Below are 22,143 nucleotides of genomic sequence, written 5' to 3' on the forward strand. Positions count from 1 at the left end.
ACTTCCTTGCATGAAAGTTCATAGCAAAACCAGTATCTCAATGAAAACACACAAAAAAAATTTGAAAACACATTAGGAAAACCATGCCCTTAGATTAGTCCCCAAAGAATATTAGTTTCAAGCCTCCTTACTAGAACAATGGTGTTTCCATTCACATTTTGCAAGCTGAGTAAATCTAGTAGCTGTCACATTGCCCTTACTAAATGGTCCTTTGGCACTGTTTAGTTTTCTTTCAAAGTAAATCTGAACAGCAGATTAAGCATTCTGCCTAACACAGCAAAATCCTGCTTACAATGTCTCCTATTCTAGATATCACAATGCAAGCTAAAGCAAGGCATTGAGAGCCTCAAAAAACCTGAAAGTTCCAATTACAACTGTTCAGAGTATAAGTAACAGGAACAGCTGAAAGAGTGACTGATAAGTAGCTAGACATATCAACATGATATCAGCAGTACACAGAATTAAAACTCTGAACAAGACAGAATACTGAACAAGAAAAAACTGGTTTAATTAAATTATCATTAAAAAGGACTGCTTCATGGGTATGTGATTGAAGATGACTGCCACAAGATGATGTTGTACCAAAAGTTAATTGAAATGTACAAAATGGATTGGTTTCAGGTTCCTAAAGAGCTGAACTCTGCAGCCTTCTCTTCTGCTAAGACAATATTCTGCCTGGCAATCTTCATTCAGAAGAAGTTAGTAACAAATCCAATGCCAAATTGAACTGAAAACTGTTGAATACTTGAATAGTCAGTGGTGACCACCTGTACCTCTGAGAAGTAACAACCCATTATTGTCTCCAGACAGCAACAGGCACAGCCAAAACACTGAAGAGAAATTAATTGTGCCATCTTGAGGTCAGGGGCAACTGAGGTGCTACTAACAAGAAAAAAGCCACACAGAAAACGTAACTCATCAGAATCTCAAAAGTTATGTAAACTTCCTTTAAATAGCCAGACATGAGGCTGTTTCTGTAATGTTTCCAAAATTATGCCCAGCACCTAGCATCTTGTACTGCTTTCCTTTAGGGAAAGCAATAAAAATAGGTTACATCAAGGTGTCATAAAGTCACCAAGTAGTCAAGCTAACATGCTGTGGTCATTGTACACATAATAACATTCTAAGCCCAAAATATATCAGTGGCAATATTTTGGAAATACATATTGCATGTTAATTGCTCTGAAGTGTAATAAGAATAAAAATTTTCTATTAAGTTAAAAACCTCAAAATTCTCATTTCACTGACAGTACTCTAGCTAACTGAACTAAAAGTCAAAAGATAAAGCTGAAAGTTGTTGTGGATAGACTACACAGCTGCCTGTAATTCAAAGAATTCTGCAAATACCTCCACAAAACATGCATAAGACATTCCATGGAAAATTTTAAGGGTTAAATTAATTGTGTAAGACATAAGGCATGGCAGATTCTTTTTCTTACAAAGAAATGGCATTGTGGCAGCAAGACAAACAAAAATTCACAGAAGAGCAAAACTTGCTTTTCAGCTTTTGCAAAGGTTGGTAGCTTTTATTAACAGAGATGAAATTGAGTTTGAAGGAATTACAATTCTGTAGAGATGTACTGCTGTACTAGGAAAATAACCAACTGTACAAATACTTAATTATACAATAAGTCTGTGCCATGTGAGAGAAATACGTATCTCTAGTCATGAAACCAGATGCAAAGCAAGACCATATCTCAAACAGGTTTGGAACACCTGCAGCTCGTCACATACTGGATTCACAGGGGCTGATGAGGGAGAGGCTGCCAGAGCAGCTCACAAGACTTCTTCCTCTCCAGTCTGAACACAGCCAGAGGGGGCAGGGAGCCCTCTGTTACTCCTCCTTCTGCTGGCCACTAGTTCAAAAGTCAAAATGGAAAAAAGCAGCACTTTTCAAGTGCAGAGGAATAGTGCAGAAGATTAATGGGAAACTTCCTAACAAAGGAACAGGATTAATAATGGTGCTGTTAACACTTTTGAAATAAAGTTTCCTATCTTGCACATTGTTTTCAAAGACATCCAAGCAATTAATCTTCTTCAACAGTTTGACTGCACATTATTCATATTGAGGCATGTCAGCAGAAGATCATCAACCATTTCTTTCTTTGACAAAGTTTTATCCCGTGCAAAAAGTGCACTCAAAAAGACACTCTGGTGTCACACTTTATAGTTTCTATTTCTAAGACAACCGTAGGAAGAAAGCTTTATTGAAATACAACTTTTACAGGAACTAAAAAGAAATATTATTACCAAAATTTAACTGGTTCATCTTTCCAGGCTGATTGACAGTCCTTAAGATAAACTCATATAATTCAGCATGTCCAATAGACAGACCTATCACTAACTTTCAAATTAGTAAATGTATACTGGAGATTTAGACTGTTGTAACTAAACATAAAACTATAGCTACATCAATAACTTAGTCTAAGGTATTTTATTCAACACAGACGTTTTGGTGAAAAATCATATGTGCTAGAGAAGATTAGCTATTTCCAATGCTGTTGACCAAATAATATATAAATAAAATAAAGCTATTTGGATAAAACCCCACAAGTTTGCAAGAACTTTAATTTTTCCACTGTAGCTCTTAATAACTGCAGAATAAAGTATCAATCAGATTTTCATATTTTCTAAGCATGGCTTACATAGCAAGGTAACCTTTTAACATTCACTAGAACAGAGCAACTTCCCTTTAATACTAGAGGGAAAAACTTTTAAAAGCAGTTTTCCCTCAAATTGAAAGACCACTTTGTACCTCATGAAAATAAGTCAGAAGTTTTATATGAACAAAGTTGCCTGTAAAGTGAGAACAGTAAACATACACATAACACCTTTTGGTTTAGTGTCTGATGTATAAAGTTTCCAGACAACTTCAGCTGAAATCTACTACCAATAAAGGTAATAGAAGATCAAGTACAAATATAGTGGTTGGGTGTGGAGTTTTTGGGGGTTTTTTGGTGCTTTTTTTCCTAGTAACAATGGTTTATACAAATGTTATTTCATTTACTACCAAGATTTTTGCTTGATCGCTACTTTAACACAAAAATAGAGAGAATGGGAAGGTTTTAGACGTTTGCTAGGTATTAGCCCAGTTAACTGCAGCTATTTCTTATGAATATCTTCATCATAGCAAAATGCTTACTCATACTGAAAACACTTCAGTGGCAGCTCTTGGAAGAGCAAACCTACTCCCACAAAAAATGATTTAATTATTAAAACACAGATAAGAAATACAGTATCTAGTTTAAGAACTCATCAATAATTTTGAGATTAAAATCCTTGACAACCTACACACACAGTATGAAGAATACTTGGAAGTATTTAATGAATAGATATAAAATTCTAGCAAATCATAATACCTGTACACCACTTTTACGTGGAACAGTAGTTTGTTTTTCAGTTATAGGACTGAGTTTTTGGCACATATTAACAAGCAGAACTCACATCCAGTGGTTTTTCTGGGAGTACCCAAAGGTAAAGGACAATGTGCAGAACAACTAGGTGCCAACACAATGAAGGATAAATCTGCTTTCAAGTCAGGAGTTGAATTTTAAAAAAAGCTTATGATACTGATCCTGCACTTTTAAAGACCTATCCTGCCCTTAGCATTGAATCTGGGAATATTTTCTAAGTGCCTTCGATACTTAGAAACTCATGCTGTATTTTCACAAATGAGGGTGAACAGAAAGCATATTCATTTGAAAGCGAGTCTAAAGTACAGCTGGATTGGGAAATTGGAATAAAATAGCTGGTCATGAATAAAATCCATACTGTGACAATTTTGTTTTCCTTAACCTTTAAAGGACACAGTCAGTGTTTCCAAATGTAATAGTGTATGTGTACTTTTCCTAAATAACTGCTCTCTACAGAAATATGTACATGCTCAAATTAGCTTTGAGCACTAAGACTTCTAAAAACTGCACAATGCTTTACTTAATATTGACAAATGCTTTCTGCTCATACAAACAAATATCTGCTGATATAATGTAACAATTAGACCGCAATCTTAAAATACTGACATTTGTGTTGAACCCATCTCTTACCCGTTGAGTCTTCCAAATCAATCAGTTTGGGCATTAAACTTTCAGGTAACTTTTCTGGCAAATCATACCCATTCTTCCTAGCAACTACCAGATGAAATGCAGCACAGAACTCGTCCAATGTCAGTGCACCATCTTTATCAAAATCTGACAGCTCCCTATGGAAGAAAACTTGGTATAAATAAAATTTCTAAAGGTTATTTTATTTCCAAAAGACAGGTTTCTGTTTTGCTACTTGGATGAGCAATGTTTATCATTCACTTTATCCTACTAAACACTTCATATTAGCTCTACATGCTTTACTCTTCAAGATGATGAGCCTTCATTAGTAAGAGTTTACAGATCATTTAAAGTGACTTTTATTTCTCACTGTTTTTAACCCATTTAAGACAGCACTACACATCATTGGCCTCAGATTTTTGGCAAAGTATACTACTGAAATTATAGTGCTAAGGCAACAGGATTTATTTTAAATGGGAAAAATACCTGAAACAGAAATCATTACACTGAAAGGAAGATAGCACCTGCCGAGGTAAGCCATGTAATGACAGCATGCAATGATGCAGTACAAATTCCAGAATACAATGAAATAGAAGATTTGCACAAACTCAAAGCTGAATTTGTCATCGTGTAACACAAATTGTATTTAAAAATATGTGAATGTGTTTATTTTATTTAAATTTACTTAGACATAAATGAATAAATAATTATAGATAAGGAATTAATCATTTAAATTTGAATGCATTTTTGACAATAAAAAACTCAAATTGCTTCTAACTCTGAAGAGTTTTAAATTTTCTCGAAGTGCCTTGTAAACAGTACCAGCCTAGACCCATTAAAACCCACTAAAGCAATACTGGCATAAATATGAGCAAGACTGAACATACTAATGTGGTAGTAAAATTTTAGTTAACACTTTCTAGCAAGTAATTATTAGATGTCTACCAAGTAGCTGTCATCCTTCTAAACAGTTACCATTAATAATTATTTTAAATAATCATCACACTTACCAAATATGAGAAAGTTCAAGAATAGGTAGTTTTGACTTAGTGAAAAATTCTTTAGCTGCAGATCCTGAAAAATGGCAACAATCTTTTTTAATATTTAAGGTAAGTGAAATCATTAGAAGACTCAGACTTACTGTAAAGGTGAGGAGTTATTTAGCAAAGGTTCTGGGGAAAATGGCACTAATTACTAGGGCTAAATGAAGGAAAAAGGTAAATCAGTTTCTAGTCTTTCTTGAATTACACTGAACTATAGTACACTATCATCAGCAAAATGCAGAGCTTCCTTCAAAATAGTATGCAAGTCTAAGTACAAAACAAAGTCTTTGTAACAGAACTGATGCACCCACAATTATATTTCGTAAAGAATAACTTACCTGGTATAAATCCATTTAGATCAGGTTGAATGGTTTTAAACTGATTAACATAATACTGCCTTTGTTCATCAGTTATTTTCCAGGGGTCATCATAACTACTTGATTGCCTACGAATTTCATTTGCTGTTGTAGCTGATGCTACAGTTCGTACTGTTGTCTGGTCCTGAAATGAAATATTTTTCTTCAGTATTATCTACCTAAAATGCTTCTACGAATTCTCAACTTCTTGCCTTCAAAATATAAAGCATAGTTAAATCTCACAGTAGTTTAAAAACTGCAGGAAGCCATTGGCAGATTGCATCTCCAGGATAATGACAGGGTATTTTTGCACACTGATACATATGGAATGACTGCAGGTATGTATGCAGAAAAAAAAAGTATGGCTCATATGCATAAAAAGCTAAATACAAATGTTTTAAAGTCATAATTGTTGACATTTTTAAAATTAGTAGCTTTCATTTAATCATTCCAAATTAAGGCAACTCAATGAAACAAATATCTGTTGGGCAAATAGCACTGAACAGACTACAGCACAGATACACAGTAAACATCTGCAATGAAAATTATGAAGGAAAAAAACCAAGGATTGCAACATCGATCTGAATGAAGCAAATCAAATACCAATAAAGTGTCACACCTGGACAGAAGCAGGATGCATGGCTAAAAGAGCACTGGTTGGTGGGGTATCTGCAAAACTGACCCAATTTTCTTGATGGGGTGGTGGTGAATGGCCAGACCATATGGGATCACTAGAAGTAGATGAGCCTGAAAGTAGAAGAAACATTTCCTTTTCAAAAGACAACCTTGAAAACTGAGAAAGAACTATGGATATGGAAATATCTCCTGTAAGGGAGATATGGTCTAGAATCATGAGAAAAATGAAAACCAAATTGCACCAAGGTGACAAAGTTAATCTCCTGACATCTCACTCCTGTAGATTTTTACATTAGGTTAGCTTCAATCTGCACTAAAAAGACAGAATTGAGGAATGAGCTTATTGCAACACATGGAAAATGTAAACTGGCTTTTACCCATTTAATGGGTTTTGAATGAGTTAATAACCACTCCACATTTTCATTTAATTGAAATGAGCAACGCTTATATGGACAAATACTATTTAAAAGTGGCACACAATACTAGCATTCGACTTCGTTGTCATTGTTGAACTTTCTTCTATGTTTTAGTCTGCCATTCAAAGAACAAAGTCTTGGGAATTCCTTTTAAGAATCGGGATTTTGGCACAGACAATCCTTTTCCTCTACATCATTTCTGCACTAACTCAACTCAGTTGCTAAAAACAGGCCAAGAATAATAAAAAGCATCCATATAGAATGCTAATATCTGTTATGTATTAACTATTTGGAGCACAACAGAGATTCACCCAGTGCCCTGCTATAATCTACTTCTGAAGTACTGCCAACGTTCAATGTCTTATTATTAAAATAACAATGAAGCAACTACAGAAAGATATGGCCATCCACTGCTCTACATACAAAACCACCAAGATTCTTTAAAATTGCAGTTGCAAATTAAAAATTTAAGGAACTCTCAGATCAGAGAGAAAACAAACCATTTAGAACAAGTCTAGAAGAATCCCAGGACTCCATTCTACTCCTCGTTTCCTGAAAGAAATGCTGAACTCCTTAAATCTAAACAACATTTGTGAAACTGATGAATCTACTCTTCTTGCACAATTAAATGCTTTCTCTTGAAGTATGCCAAATAAAGTCATACTTAAATAAGAATTTCTGCCTTGTATGTGGAAATAGACTTCCTTTTAAAAGACAAGTCAGCTTCTTGTGAGTTTCTGTAAGCCCTCTACACAAGAAACAGGACACCGATGTCATAAATTTAATCCTGCTACTAAGATTTACTTTCAAGCAATAAACACCAAGAATTTCTTGTCATGATGCTGACACACATCAACCATTTCAGGTTCTTGAAGGCTTTATGAAACTACACTGCAATAAACAGAATGAAGGAAATCTGAGAATCTGTGAGGCATGCTGAGGACTAACATCTTAAGTGACAGTATAATTGTTAGTACACAGTGCTGCTATCTAATATCTTGCAACATGCAATTACTCTTTCATTCCATAAATGAAAAGCAATAAGAAAAATGCTTAGAACCGCTTTATCTTTGCTCTTTTCCTACATACAATAGTCATAATTGTGCAGAACACATTTAATCTTGCATTTCATTGAGTAAAAGGTAATATTTGCAGGAGGAGAATTTAATCAAATTATTTTTTCATGGGAGATTTTTTCTTTTTAAGTTAGCTTGAATATGATAAAAAGGCACTATTAACTATTCCTTTTGTCCCAAATTCATCCTCCACTTTTGGAATCTCCTGATGTGGCCTGGAGCTTCTAGTGACTTTATCCAAAAGTGCTGAGAATAAAGGTAATGCATCTGACTATGCTTTATTTGCTTTGAGGTTCTTCTTCAGTAGTTCACCTAACTCTCAAACACTAGCTCAGTCTCTTTCCACCTTGTGTCTTTCAGGACTAACAGACAGTCAGATGCAGACAAGACCTTCCCATCAGTCCTATCGATATGCCACACTCAAATTTATTTTTGATACATTGGCTTTCCCCTTCTCTGCCTCTCAGACACTGACATTACCACCACTAATCTTACATATATTTAAAACTCCTCCTTCACTTCTCCCAACAACTGGTCTTGGTACAGTTCAATTCATATCCCACTTAGCACAGTACCTGTTCCAAAGCAGTACTTTGACAGCAATGGAGATGCCAGCAGCACCAAACTCTGACACCTTCAGAGTACTTTACAAGTATTGAAAGAACTGTTTCCTTTCTTCCCTGTGCAAATAATGCCAGCAAGAACATTCTTGCTTTACTGTTCCTGTTATTTACTCTCCAATGCAATGTTTTAGGACACAGAATGGAATGGCTGGAGAACACTGGAGAAAGATTACTAGTAACCATAGAGACCTGGATCTACACACATACTCATGGACTACCACCAGCCAGTAACTCAATTTGACAAAACCAAACCGGAAACAGAGAGGTGGAAGAGAAATTGGAATTTCTCTGGGTCACAGAGAAGACTCAAAACCATTGATCTATTTTTATCTTATGATTTGTAACCCAGTGAAGAAAGACTTCAATGGTCTCTGTGCATCTTCATCAGTGGAAACACCTGTAACACCACTTTGAATGGAGAAGAGGCCTAAGACCAATTATGAGATTTGAACAAGCTGGTGAAGTTTAATGCTCTAGGTTTAGTACAAAGGCCTAACAAATTCCTGTAGCTGCTCTGTATCTTCCTATAGCTTGAATATCTTACTAACACATTGATAACTGATGGAAAATCATCTCATTTCCTTTGGAATAAAAGTTGCCCCCTTTGAGATATAAACGGAAGTGTAACAAATGTTCTGTCTAGTTAACACATACTTTTGAATAATGAGATAAAAATGGGTTTACTAGAACTACATTTTCAACTAACTCTGTAAACTAAGAAGAGCTCTCCTTATCATCAGTCTGTGTTGAAACAAAACCAGAAGCTGAATACAATTCTGACAATAAGATAAAATGCTGGAGAGCTCTTATGCCCAGGTAAGAGTAATACATAGCTTGCAACAAGGCCCTTTATCATCAGTTATTGAAGCATTAACTAGGGGACAAAGGACTATTCAGTCCCCTGCAAGCCTGGTAAATATCTTAAGGCCCTAAAGATGCAAGGGAACATATAGCACAGTAGACATGTTTCCCTCCTATCCCTGAAGCATTCACAAACTGCCACAAAATCCCTCCCAAAGAGAAAAGAAACAAGTGTGGCTTAGGGCTGCAATTCCTCATACATATTCAGATATCAACACAGAACTCTGATGTCATGCCAAAGAAAGCTAACAAATGTCCTAGGACAAAACAGAAGATCTGAGATTTTTTTTTTTACTTGTTTCATTATTATTACTTCATTGATTATTTGAATACTACCAATGTAAATATTCTGCTTTGCATCTAGTCCCAACAGACTATATGGTAATAAAAAATAATTTTCACATTCTGACATGCCACTCAACTATCATTTGAAGTAGGGAAGGGTTCTTTCTCCCACGTTTGTCAACATCAGCAACATTCTAGCAGCTGGAGCTGTAGTGCAAAATGAGGTGAAAAGGTGAAAGTATGGACTATTAGTTTTTGCTCTCTTATAACCATAGGAACAGGAAGCTCACGTCTTGCATACAATTCTGCTTCCTACAAGGTGTTCAGTCGTCCAGTGGATTATTCTGTGAAGATTTTTCCACATTGGAAATGCAAGCCAGAGTAGGGACATAAAGCTGTTAAAAAATCATGATGTTAATCTTAAACTGCTAAATCAGAGGCACCTGGAGGACCTGAGAGACTCAGGTTTTAACAGACTTGACTCTGACATTTCAGGATGAGACCTGAGCTAACTATAAATATTCTAAACAGGTAATCAATGTCTGTCACCGAACTTTAATTCCTGATATTAAAGTAAAATAGATGCACCCTTTGGGGCTCTCTCTACAAAAATTCTTGAAGAGAGATGGTAACAAGCCTTGGCTTCTGATTTCAGGTTTTTAAGCATACTGAGCTAGTTGTCACAGTGCCTCAGAAACCAGTAATATATGAAGCATCATTAACACTATCCCAACTGAATACTGGACAACGTAGTGATGAAGAATTGTAAAATCCAAATTCTTTTGCTCTGTTACCATGAGAACAGGCTTTCTTTCTTAAGAAATTGATAACTACAGCTATAAGTTATGCTTTAGATTTCCAATGCAAGACAAGATTTTTAAAATCTTGTGTAAGATTTTTAAAACCAACAATTGAGTTACTATCTAATAATTATTCTACAGCCCAATTTAGCAGAGAAAGCACTGTTTAACTTTGTTCATAGTGGGAGTATGAGGATGCAATGGAACATTTACTATGCATAAGTCAGAATCTTCCTGTTTAAATACATCTTTCTCCAACTAAAAAATTAGATTTGAGATTTGATTTTTGCCCTTCTGGTTTAAGGCAACATGCTGTTTATTATCTGACCCTCCAGAAACATTTTCACACTTGAGGTTTCATGATTACAGTTGACAGCCTCATTAGATGAAATAATGTTGGAGAATAAAGTGAAATACAAGCAGAGAGACCTGGGTTCTCATTTTTCTTGGATCACAAGTGAAATGGCACAGTCCTACTGAAACTATAACACTTCACCTGGTTTCTCAAAAACATCTTGCACTGGAATCAAGATGAGTTTGTACTGCTGATTTTAAGAAAACTACCCAACAGCCTGTCTGGTTTTATCTAAATGTCATGAGAACATAATTTGCTATAAACACTGTCCTTGAAATGTAGGATCAAGAGAGGGGGAAAAAAATATGAACTGCCTACAACAGCTCAAATTCAAAGCAATAATTAATGATCTGCAGTGCAAAAGGATCATCCACAGTAAATTATGATGACAATTTTTCTTAAACTAATATATGAAAAACCACTTTATCTTTAGCATTGCCAGAACAGACAATCCTTCTATAATAGCACCTTCAAATTACTTTAAATAAACTATGAATGTGTTCCAGTATGGGGGGAATACTGAGCTTGTTCAGAAATATGCTCAGACAATATCTAAAAAATTAACCCATTAAACGTCACAGGGAAACCATTACCAAACTGAAATATTAACATGGTATTACAACTTTATTTTTAAGATAACAATATTGAACTCTTCAACACTAGGAAGAGTTTGCATACTGTCCTGGAGTACTTGACTTTTTAAGTTAGAAAAACTTCTCAAGTTAGAAATCAGACATACTTGTATTTCAGCCTTAGAGAAACACAAATCAACTGAACTACAGGAGAAAAAATGTTGAGAAATTTAGTGCTGACAGTGCTTGGACTGAACCCTTAGAAGGGATTATATATGCAATGAGTAGACTAATAATCTTTTTTTTTTTAATTGTAAATTGACTGGGACTTACTAGCAAACAACACTGGCATAAACCTCTGCATACAACCCACTTCGCTTCTAAAGTTTTATTTTCTCATCCAACCAATTCTAATAGAAGTCCTGTTCCTCCATGGATGCTTAGAACTACAGAATGACAATGGTTGAAATGTAACAGACCAATTTTGGAATATCATAACTGAAGTAAACCAAGCAATCACAGTTCAATCTCAAACTACAGCCTATAAAATGCAACATCTTATTCAGCAGTATCACCAAAGTCAAAACTTGAATTACAATTGCTCCCAAATTTATTAAGACTACCAAGTATCAGAAAAGAAAACAGAACTTTTTAAAACAAGAGATACTAAGGGAGAAAGCTTTTAAATCTGAATACAATGATAAAACAACAGGGAGGGTCTTCAGGTTAAATGAAGAACACTAAAGGATGAAAAGCTTCACTGAAACAAGCGGTTCTAGCTTGACAGATTGGAAATGCAGAAGCTTCAGTTGTTTACATTAACTTTAAAGAAATCAAATTAATTGTTCTAGCAATTCAACGAATCTACCAGAAATATAATTCAAACAAACAATCTGCTGCTTTCCTCTGAGCTCCCCACATTTTCAGGTATACTGAGAGCTTCTGCACAATTTCAACAGGATTTGGGTTTGTTTTTAAAAATTTTCCACTGGAAAACTTAAAACACTCTCTTTTCCTCCCTCCAAACCCTTAGCATTTCCCATGTATGGATCTGCCATACGCAAGACCACAGATTCTACGGTGCTGCTATCAACACAGACACTTGAATCTGCAAGAAATTTCCAGGATTGGAAAGCACAAAGATAAACTGTCCTAAGCTCATTTATTTTACTTACTTAAGAATTCCACAACTTTGAGTTACAGCAGAAGCATAACAAGACATTTATACCTGGTTGTACTTCACTAAATGGAGCCCAAAAAGGCCCAGGTCCAGCAAGAGGTCGCTCATTATTCCCTCCGCTGGGATGGCGGTTGTGCTTCCTCCATGTATGTGGAGAGGTTGGTGGGGATTGCTGCGGTGAAACAACTGGAGAGGTGGACTCCTAATAAAACAAAGGAATCTTTTAAGTTTTTTACTACATAACTAAATACATAAAAGCCTATCTAAAACCATTATTTCTAGAAACAACCATCACTGCAGTTAAACTCTCATTTTAGAGAGTGAAAATTTTAGTACTTATTAAAATGAGGGAACAGGAGAAGTCAGATACAGTATGACTAGGACTGGACACATTTACATAAAAAAAAGTCATCTAATATATTTTTAACTTGGCATTCTTAAAACAACAGCAGTGCTGAGTTAAATGACTTAGTTACAAAGGAAACTAGATCGTAAGACTCACTTTCACTTGTGATAAAAGTTATATTTGAAACCAGGTCTCAAAAGAAATACTTACTATACATTTTATTATCATACCAAATGTTCATTGAACGATTCACAGTCATTTATTTTCATTTAAAAAACAGAATCAAGGATTGTAAAAAAAAAAAATCACCAGACAGGACACTTGGTTTTTTAATATACAAAAATATAGATGCAATTTTTAAAAAAAGAATGATGCCATCTAGGATTTCTCTGCTGTACAAGGTAACATTGCCCTGATGCTAAGGTTCATGCTTCTCTTTAATCCCATATTGTACCATACTCTTCCTGAACAGGTGGGAAAAAAGAGAATCATATGTGCAATTTCTACATGGAATCAGTGCTAATGAGACATGCAGATTACCACTTTATTTCATTTCAAATAAAATACAAAGAAAAAATTATTTCTATTGTACAAAGTATTTATGTAGTAGAAAGTAATTTCTCCACTATATCTTTATCTTTTGACATTCTTGTTTGCCAGTTCTCCCAATTTGAACTGAACTGTATTAATAAAAACAAGTACAAGAAAGCAAATCTTGAACTCCAAATATCCTGAAAAGTAATAACGAAGCCAAAAATCTCAAAATCTATTTCAGCAGTTCACAGAAAGTTTGGTATCCTATGTTAACAGATGTTAACATACTATCAAGTACCAACAGAAAGACAGACTGCAGGCTTCCCCAAAATTATCCAAACTGATTTACTTTGCCTAATATTCAAAAACCATTAAGCTTTTTAAACAATATTACATCTACGAAAGTCTGAAAGTCTTTTAAAAAGTAAGAAAGTGCCATAAACAAGCTTTTCTCCAAGCAAGGTATATTCTAAAAGCACATGCATCCTAACAAAAAAAGCTTTAGAGCCACAATGATTGGTTATGTGTTGATGTAAACTTCTGCCTTTTTTGTCTCTCTGATTTTCCTATTCCCTGTGAAGCAAAGCCACCTTGGTTGGTTCTGCAGATGAGGTATTTTCTGGAAGTTCTGACCATCAAGTCAGATTTCCCCAATTAAGTTTCTAGGCCACAAGATTTCCATTCCAAGTGTTTCAATCACGCTCATACACACTGGCAAAGAGTTTTACTAAGTGGCTGGGAGCAATACTAATTCACTTCAGCTTTTAATTGAGGCATCAGCTGACTGCACAGTCTGAGTTACCGTTCTTCCACAGTACCTCCACCAACTCAAGACACCTTTTTTGTTGCAGCTACATGCCTTTCTGAAATTTGCCTGAAGATTTCTTCTTGCTTTGTTTACTTGACAAATCTGTTTTCAATGGCAGGGCATTCTTATCCTCACAGGTAGATGGGGGCAGGAGGGGAAGGAGTCAGGGTACTCAGAGTGCCACTTGCAGGCTGGAAAATGGAACTGAGGTTGAATGGCTACTATGCTTAGCATTGTGCAACAGGTGATAGGAAAACCATGACACTGCATTACTTAAACCTACAAAAACCTTCCTCTTCTATTGGCTTTTATACAAGCCATCTTTTATCAAACAAGATTTGAAGGATGTTTGAATTTTTTAGACAAAACATCATGGAGCAAACCTAGAGAAAGCTATGCTTGGACACAGATGTTACTCATTTAATCCAGTACTCTTACAAAGCAGATGGTCCAGAAAGACACAGAAGAAAACCTGAGGCAAATGTATGATAGTCTACCTAAAGGAAACTACTCACTATTTGTAGTAACTGCATGTGAACATTAAAACTTGACACACAGTCCTCACAAAGCAGCCCTGCCCTAGGCTGAGCACTGTGACTCTTCAGTAAAAGCCTCTGCCTAACAGCTGGTCTTATGCTGGTACAGGAAGAAATTGTAAATATGATTCTCAACTTGCATTTTTCTAAATCTTTACTTCACATGTGGTTCATGTGATTCTGTAAAGCATGTAATAACAGTAATCAGATCATAAGCAGCACAAATTACTATAGGAAATAATTAACTTTGTTCTCAGTGTGGAAGACAACATTATGCTGGAATTCTGAGCATTTACAGATTTCCCACAACTGATTTGGAGCTTACACACTCCAAAATTTTTGAACAGCAAAAGCACGTCACCGGCTCTGATATCAAAAAACTTCTGGAAGGGGGACAACACACATCTTCAGCTTTACTGTCATCACAAGATAGACATTCTCAAACCAGTTTAAACTCAGTTTAAACCAATTTAGACAGCATTACTATGGCACCATCTTTCCCTTGTGCAATCCTAGTCACTCAGAAATAGCACTTGTGGTATTCATTCACCTAGCTTACTAGAATCTTAAGAGATCCTTCGTTGTTTTTTTTTATACATTTATATATATGCACACAAATGTGTGTGTACATATCAAATGTCTTGGCCAAAATACTGATGGCTTGATGCAAGTGTAAAGAAGGAAGATGAAAAAGGCTGGGGAAGAGGCAGGACAGTAGAAACACTGACTCCCATCCAAAAGCAGTCATGGCAAAACATGAGTAGAGATTTACTGAAGCTGCAACTACACACAGGTTCATTCACCCCCTGTATATAGGGTAATAACTATGTATCTGCCTCTGCAGTGGATAAAAAGCTATCATTTTCATACACTTGTACCTAGAAAATGGTTTGTTGTACAGTTTCCACTTCAGTTTTGTCTTGAGCTTCACACTTTAGTAAACAGAGGCAGTAGTTTCATCAGAACCAACTCTGATCCTCAGCTGCAACACACATTCTCATAAACTGAGAGTGTTTTGAGTTTATGAGCATGTTTGTTGCAACTGAGCAAGCAGGTCTGTTTGTTTTCACCTGTCTGATCTATTAATAAAAGAAATTAATTTTCAAAGCCTGAAACATCCAGAATCAGATTTTTAAAAGGTAATTAGGATACAGAACCTAACTTATCTGCTCTTCCAAATCATAGCATGTAAAAACAGTTTGCATTATTTAGGTTACTGGTAGCTCAGGCATTTGAAGTTACCCACCTAATCTCTTCGGGGACTTTGAAAATTTTACTCAGTGTCTGCACATTGCAGTAGATGTTTATTAGATCAGCTACTATTAAAATTCTATTTTTATAATTTTTTTAGTGTTTTCAATGCAATTATATTTAAACATTTAAACCACTACCTTATTTTTTTTCCCTCCAGACAAATCTCAATAAAAATCAAAGCAATTAAAACATTCTGTCTTTTACTATTGTTAAGCCACTTATTTTACCTCGTTAAATGATTCCAGAAAATATCTAAATAAAAGCATGTTGACATAAATGGTTAATGTTTTCATGTTAAATCAAACTAATGAGAACATCTTTGTCAATAACTGATCAAAAAATAAGGTTATAGCTACCAGGCAAAAATTAGGTAGTGCATCTTAATTAAGAAAAAAAATACCACATTTAAAAACATTGTAAAAAAGCATTATTTTTTTCAGACTGGAATTATAAAACTCAGACACTATACAGTACTTGTAACTTGGATATTTTTTAAATGACAAGAAGTTACTAAAAATAGCATGTTAATTTAAAAAGGTTAAAAACATTTTTCAAGGGGGATGTGTGCTTAAGCCAATTACAAACTGGCTGGTCTGACCTCAGCGGTTTGAAAAGTTTTAGAGGATTAGATTTTTGAAGAAAATAATAATTAAACCAGAGACAAATGAAAAAGGGATCAATCACAGCATGAGAAATGATACGTAAATTGGCTAGCATTTTTGTGATTTCCTCAACAAAAGAACTGCACTACATTTAACCTGAGGTTAAGCATACCTCAGTGGGGTGTCATACAAGATAGTTCCAACAATGTGGAGATCAATAAAAGGATCTAAGGTGTAAAATAACTGGCTATAGCAGCGGCAAAGCTGGATTGTATTAAATGGGAATTATGAGATTGAAGCGAAGTCTCTAATCATGCTCCTGAATGACTGATTTGGGCAATAACCTTATTTGATACTTTAGGTAACTGATTATGCACACTACACAGCATGCTTATGAATTGTGACAACAAATGCAAGGCAGCAAACAGATGGATCCCTTTCAGGACACAGGGAACAGTCAGCTATTAAATTCTAAAACAGTAAATACAGTTTTTCTTGCATAATGAAAGTTAATACCAAAGGCCATAATGAGAGGACTGGATGCACAGGCCAACTACGAGACCTCTACATTATGTCAAGTATGACAGATATGCTTCATTCACAGCTGCCAAGGTATATGAGGTGAGATATATTGAGCAGAAGCAGGAAAGAACCCTACAAAATAGTATTAACACTGGTGAAATACCATTTGAAACAAGAAATACAAATGTAGCAAAATACTTTCAATAAGTGCAAATTCAAATTGGATCACAGGCAGAGAAGGATTAAGGATTACTGGTAACTATTTTATGAAATGAAACTGAGACTGTGAATTGTTTAGTCAAGCAAAACAGAGCTAAAGTGGAATCCAACAGTTTTCCCGTAAATACTGGTAGAGCCCTGCAGCAAATACTAATGACAGAGTTGGTAAATGAACAGGCTGAGCTAAGTGGGAATTCCCACCATATTCCCATGAATATTTCTACTAAGGCTCTAGAATAGTTTTCCCCAACAAAGCCAGTGTGGAACAAAAGGCTTTGCAGTTTCAAGAAAGAACCCTGATCTTTTAAAAAACTCATTATCCAATACGATTTCTCGTAATAATAATAAAGGGTTAGATGCAAATGAGCTCTTGTCCAGTTCTGTACTTGTAAACAATTTAATACCAGGTATATTTTATCTGAAATTACCTGTTTAATCTACAAAACAGAAGTGCACAGAAATAAACTACTGGCAAAACCTTAAAATAAAGTCACACTACTTTTCATACAGTTGAAAGAATTGAAATGATCAAATTCTGCCTGCTACAGGTACCAAATTTGAGCTGTCTCCTCCTAAGGCTGCACTGACATAGCAATAAATCAGTATGATCTGGAGTGCCAGTAATACACTTAATGCACCCATAGGCAGAGGGGTACCTTCAGCTTTGTCTTTTATTTTTACCTGGATATAGCAAGGTTCAGCCTGTAAGTGTTTGTCAGATACATGTCTTTCAGATGTTAGAGTCTCAATATCTATTGAAGCTAGATACTCCCCTTTCCTGAAAAAGGGGTAAAAGTATCCTGAAGCAGTATCTGATCAACATCTGGATCATACCTAACAAAACTGGGAAAAGTATTTGCTTCTTGACTTTAACAGCAAAACACAAAACGTCTCCAGGATTGAGAATATTTAGTCACATGTGAGCTACTTTCAGAAGGCACAAAATTCTTCCTAATCTCAACATTGCTACCTCTTCTAAGAAAGTTTTCAGTACACTAACAGTTTTAGTAACATAGCTGCTACTATCAAGGTATAGATATGTATATACACTGTGGTAGCATACTTATGTCTCCAAAGTGCTTGTATAGATGTCACAGTGTCATGAGAAGTGCTCAACTCTACCTAGCCTGTATTTTATAGGAATAAGAAATTTTGCCAGAAGAAAAAAAAAAAACAACTTTCACCCAGGGTTTTATCTCCACTACAATGTGCAGTTAACATGCTATCCAGCGAGTGAAGGCATCTTTTTTTATTCAGCTGGACTCCTAAAATCAGTTCTGTAGCTTCCATGACAGCTGGGCATGACTTCAGTCATCTTCTAACAATATTAAAAAGATATAAACTTCTGCCCAGTGCTATATTTATTAACTACAAAAGCCACCACAAAATCATTTATAGCTACTCTTTGGAAACACAACCTGACTGCTATTTCCTGATTCCCTGCCTTCAAGTAAAGTTCATTGAGGGAACTGCCAAAATAATGTGTTGATAAAGAAATAGTTTTAGCTAGGACATTTCAGTAGACACCATACTAAGTGGAATTCTTCTACATAAATTATTTGTGATTATGAGATATTATACTATGCATGACAAATCTCACTAATATGGAAAGCTGCATATAAATGAACCCAGTTTTTAAAGATTAAGATACCTTATGATTTCATACAAATAATATTTCAGCCATAGCATTTTAAGAAATCAATGTATTTTCAAGTGCTGGGAACATTCTCAAAGCAACAAACAGTTTAAGAAAAAACAAACCCCCAAATTTGTTAATGGAGTATCTAGCAACTACAAGATAAGTTCCATGAGTGAAATATCCAAGCTTAACTCATACATTCCTCCAGAAAGAAGAGTGATCCCTAGGAAGATGGCACATTGTGATTTACTTCTCAGACTTTGTCTCTTCTCATACTCATCACTCAAAAAGGTGGCATGAGAATTCAGAATCTGAAACTTTTTCCAGATTTTATAAATCTGAATGGTATCTCAATGGTACCTCAGGTGAGGACAACTAAATCAACAATTTCCATGAAAACATGGATAAAAGCTGTACTCATCTTCTGGAAAATAACCCAGTTAGAGTATTTATGTGGTTAAGTGAGAAACCTGGGCTCAAGCCCCTTTCTCATCTTATTTCTAAGCTGGTATCCTAATCAATTATTATTAGATTGGAACAAGACAGCTGCTTGGATGGGTTTATTGTACAGTCAGAAATGCAGCATCATCCATAGAACATTCAGTTTTACAATAGGGTGCAAAACTAGACAATACTTCCCCAATGTTCTAGACCATGAATACAACTTAAAATTGCTGGACTCAGCACTGTGTTGTCTGTTACATTTGCCTCAAGTCTGTTTTCTGGGCCAGATGTCTCAGAGGGACTTTTTACAGAGTTTCTTTATTCTGAAGATCTCAGACAGACTTGTGTGAAAAAGAGATACCAAGCTGCTTCTACCAGCCAAGACAGAGAAATGGAATTGGGATGATGAACATACACCTTTGTGAATACGTGACTTCTTTATCCTCAAGACCTCAAACACCGTATTTATTTTTCATGCCACTACAGATTCCTGTATCAAATTACAACTGTTCACTAAATAAACTCTACATCATGATGGAAGCATATGAAACGTAGTTTCAACCCAACTAAAACCTCACCGTAAGATCTCGGAAATCTGCAATGTGTGAAATGCTTGGTAACTCTCTCAAGCACACCTACGCAAAACTAGACAGCAAAAAGGTACCTTGAGACCTACTGCTAAGCTCTTTTTTCATTACATTCCCCATCCTCCCCTTGGAAGAAAGGAAGAGGCAGCCAAACACTGATTATGGATTTCCTCTACTAATTTACTTTTTCTTTATATTGGATCAGTCTGGGCTATTTCCATAGAGACTAATAAATGTTTATGAGTAGTCCCTGGATTTCCAGAATGACTATGGGACATTTGCAAGTTCCTCGATTCTTCACAAAATAAGCCCAGAAAAAAGCATACCACGGGGAAGAAAACAGGTCATTTAATACACACACAGAGCAAAATTTCGCATTTGTACTCGGTTTCTTGCTTGTAGAAAAGACAATCAGAAAGGATTTCCCCATGGAAAAAGAGCATAAAGACTGTAAACCCAAGGAATTATGTATGAGAGGGCAGAGCTGTAAGCCTTTACAGTTTTCATTTATTCAGACATCTTGTCACTGAAGATCAAAGAACCAGCGAACAAAAAGAAACCAGCTTTCTCATTATTAAAACACAAGAAAAAGCTATTTGAAAACTTTGGTCTGTTTTTCTGGTTCTCATTGTCTCTCCTAAACAGTTAAACCACTGAACAATAAAATGTGAGACAGAGAAAAGCAACTGTGAAAATTTACAGATTTTTTTCTAAATACGATATTTCAGATTTGCATGTATTGGAGCATGCTGAAGGACTAGAAATTCAGTCTGCCACAGCACCTCAGTACCACTGTTCCAGTGACCAGGAAATTGATGGGAACTATTTAATAAATAAGCTGTTAATATAATAATGACTACAACTTTATATGTGCCAACCTAACTTACACACTGAAATTCTTTGCTGTCTCAATTCTTTGTCCACTACCTCCAATATTTTAAACATGGATTTTAAGACTTCATAAAAAATGTCTCCTACTTGCAAGTATTTCAGAGGCATTTATGGTCTTCATATATATCAGTAAAAATTTATTTTTGAGAGACTATATTGAAAGCAACAAAGCTTAGAAGCCCTATCAAATTGACATCTACACAGCAGTGACTGAGAGTCCCATTTAATCTTTTAAGTTAATTTACCTGTTGGTCAGTTGATGTACGCTGCTGAACTGCATCATGGCTCACAGAGCCTTTTTTGACTTGTATCCTGCCAGGTGGAGGAGGAGGAATCACACCTGAATATGAAGCTGGGTTATCAGCATCCGAAGAATACAAGGCTGTGTGTCTTGACTCTTGTTCGTTCTTTGACACAACAAATCTGGGAAGAGGGAGGTCCTTTACTGTTAAAAAAAACACAGCAGGACATTTACTATACATAAATACGATGATTAGAAATAAAAACACTGTTCAATTTTGAAGTTAAAATTTCACACGTGACTCAATTCCTTACACACTGAGACTGCTGCTACAGTCACGCCAACATCTGGCAGCTGGAAAAAGCAAATACCTATTCTGCATTAGACTCCACAATTCTGCAACCCAAGTTCTGACTTTGGTACACAAAGATGACTTCACATTGCTCCACTTTGCACTTCACATTGCTTTGCACTACAGCTGTGCATTAAATGGAGCAATAATCAGATAATCTGGATTTAGCTCATTTTTTGTCAGTTTTTTCAACATTCCATTACTGAAGTGTGATTTTCAAAATTTTTCAAAATTTCTACCAAAGTATCTACCATTTCTAGCACATACATAGAATTTGAGTCTTCACACAGAATGGCTCATCAGCAAAACAAATGCTAAAATACTGCAGTACATATAGCATCATCTTTTGGCGAGATAATGTCATGTTCATATTTACAACAGATAAGATAATCTAGTCATATCACAACTGTGTGACTACTGCTTTAACACATCTGCACATGCTTTTCTATGACAAAAGCTAAATTAGCTAATTGGGATACAACTGGAAACATCCCAATGTCACCTCACTTTGATATGAACAACTAAAATGCAAAGTTTTTACGATATGCTAGAAGCCATTAGCTTTATGCACCATGGTTCAGAGTAGCCCAACATAAAAATGAGCCTATGTAAACCTTTAATTTCCCACTGCAAGATTTCTACGAATAAACATAAATCGTGAATTTGCTGTACAGCTTACTTGGAAATTATGCTTCCAACACAAAACAAAATTACAAGCATGGCTCAAATTTAATTTTGCTCGCTGACTGCTTACGTAAATTACTTCTGGTACTGAGAATGAGTCAGTGGTACTACAGCTATATTAGAATATGAGATGAAATTGCATAGTTTATTACATTGTACCCCATGTTGCAGCAGGAAAGTAACATAACTAAACAGCAAACCACAGCCAGCCAGAAAGTGAAAAAGTCATTGCATACACATG

The 22,143-nt window shown here is 35.5% G+C and overlaps 1 protein-coding gene across 9 annotated transcripts in view; it reads right to left on the bottom strand.

Moving 5' to 3' along the window:
* REPS1 (RALBP1 associated Eps domain containing 1) overlaps positions 1-22,143 on the bottom strand; it is a 61,397-nt gene that overhangs the window by 20,478 nt on the left and 18,776 nt on the right. For all 9 annotated transcript variants that reach the window (XM_082302606.1, XM_082302602.1, XM_082302605.1 and 6 more), the window contains exons 3-8: positions 20,871-21,070; positions 12,292-12,445; positions 6,059-6,186; positions 5,422-5,584; positions 5,051-5,114; positions 4,044-4,198 (exon numbers count right to left, since the gene is read on the bottom strand). In XM_082302606.1, the coding sequence (XP_082158732.1) occupies positions 4,044-4,198; positions 5,051-5,114; positions 5,422-5,584; positions 6,059-6,186; positions 12,292-12,445; positions 20,871-21,070 (864 nt within the window). The remainder of the gene's footprint in view (positions 1-4,043; positions 4,199-5,050; positions 5,115-5,421; positions 5,585-6,058; positions 6,187-12,291; positions 12,446-20,870; positions 21,071-22,143) is intronic.

This window comes from Coloeus monedula (genome assembly GCF_965178545.1).
Source record: "Coloeus monedula genome assembly, chromosome: 2".
NCBI lineage: Eukaryota > Metazoa > Chordata > Aves > Passeriformes > Corvidae > Coloeus > Coloeus monedula.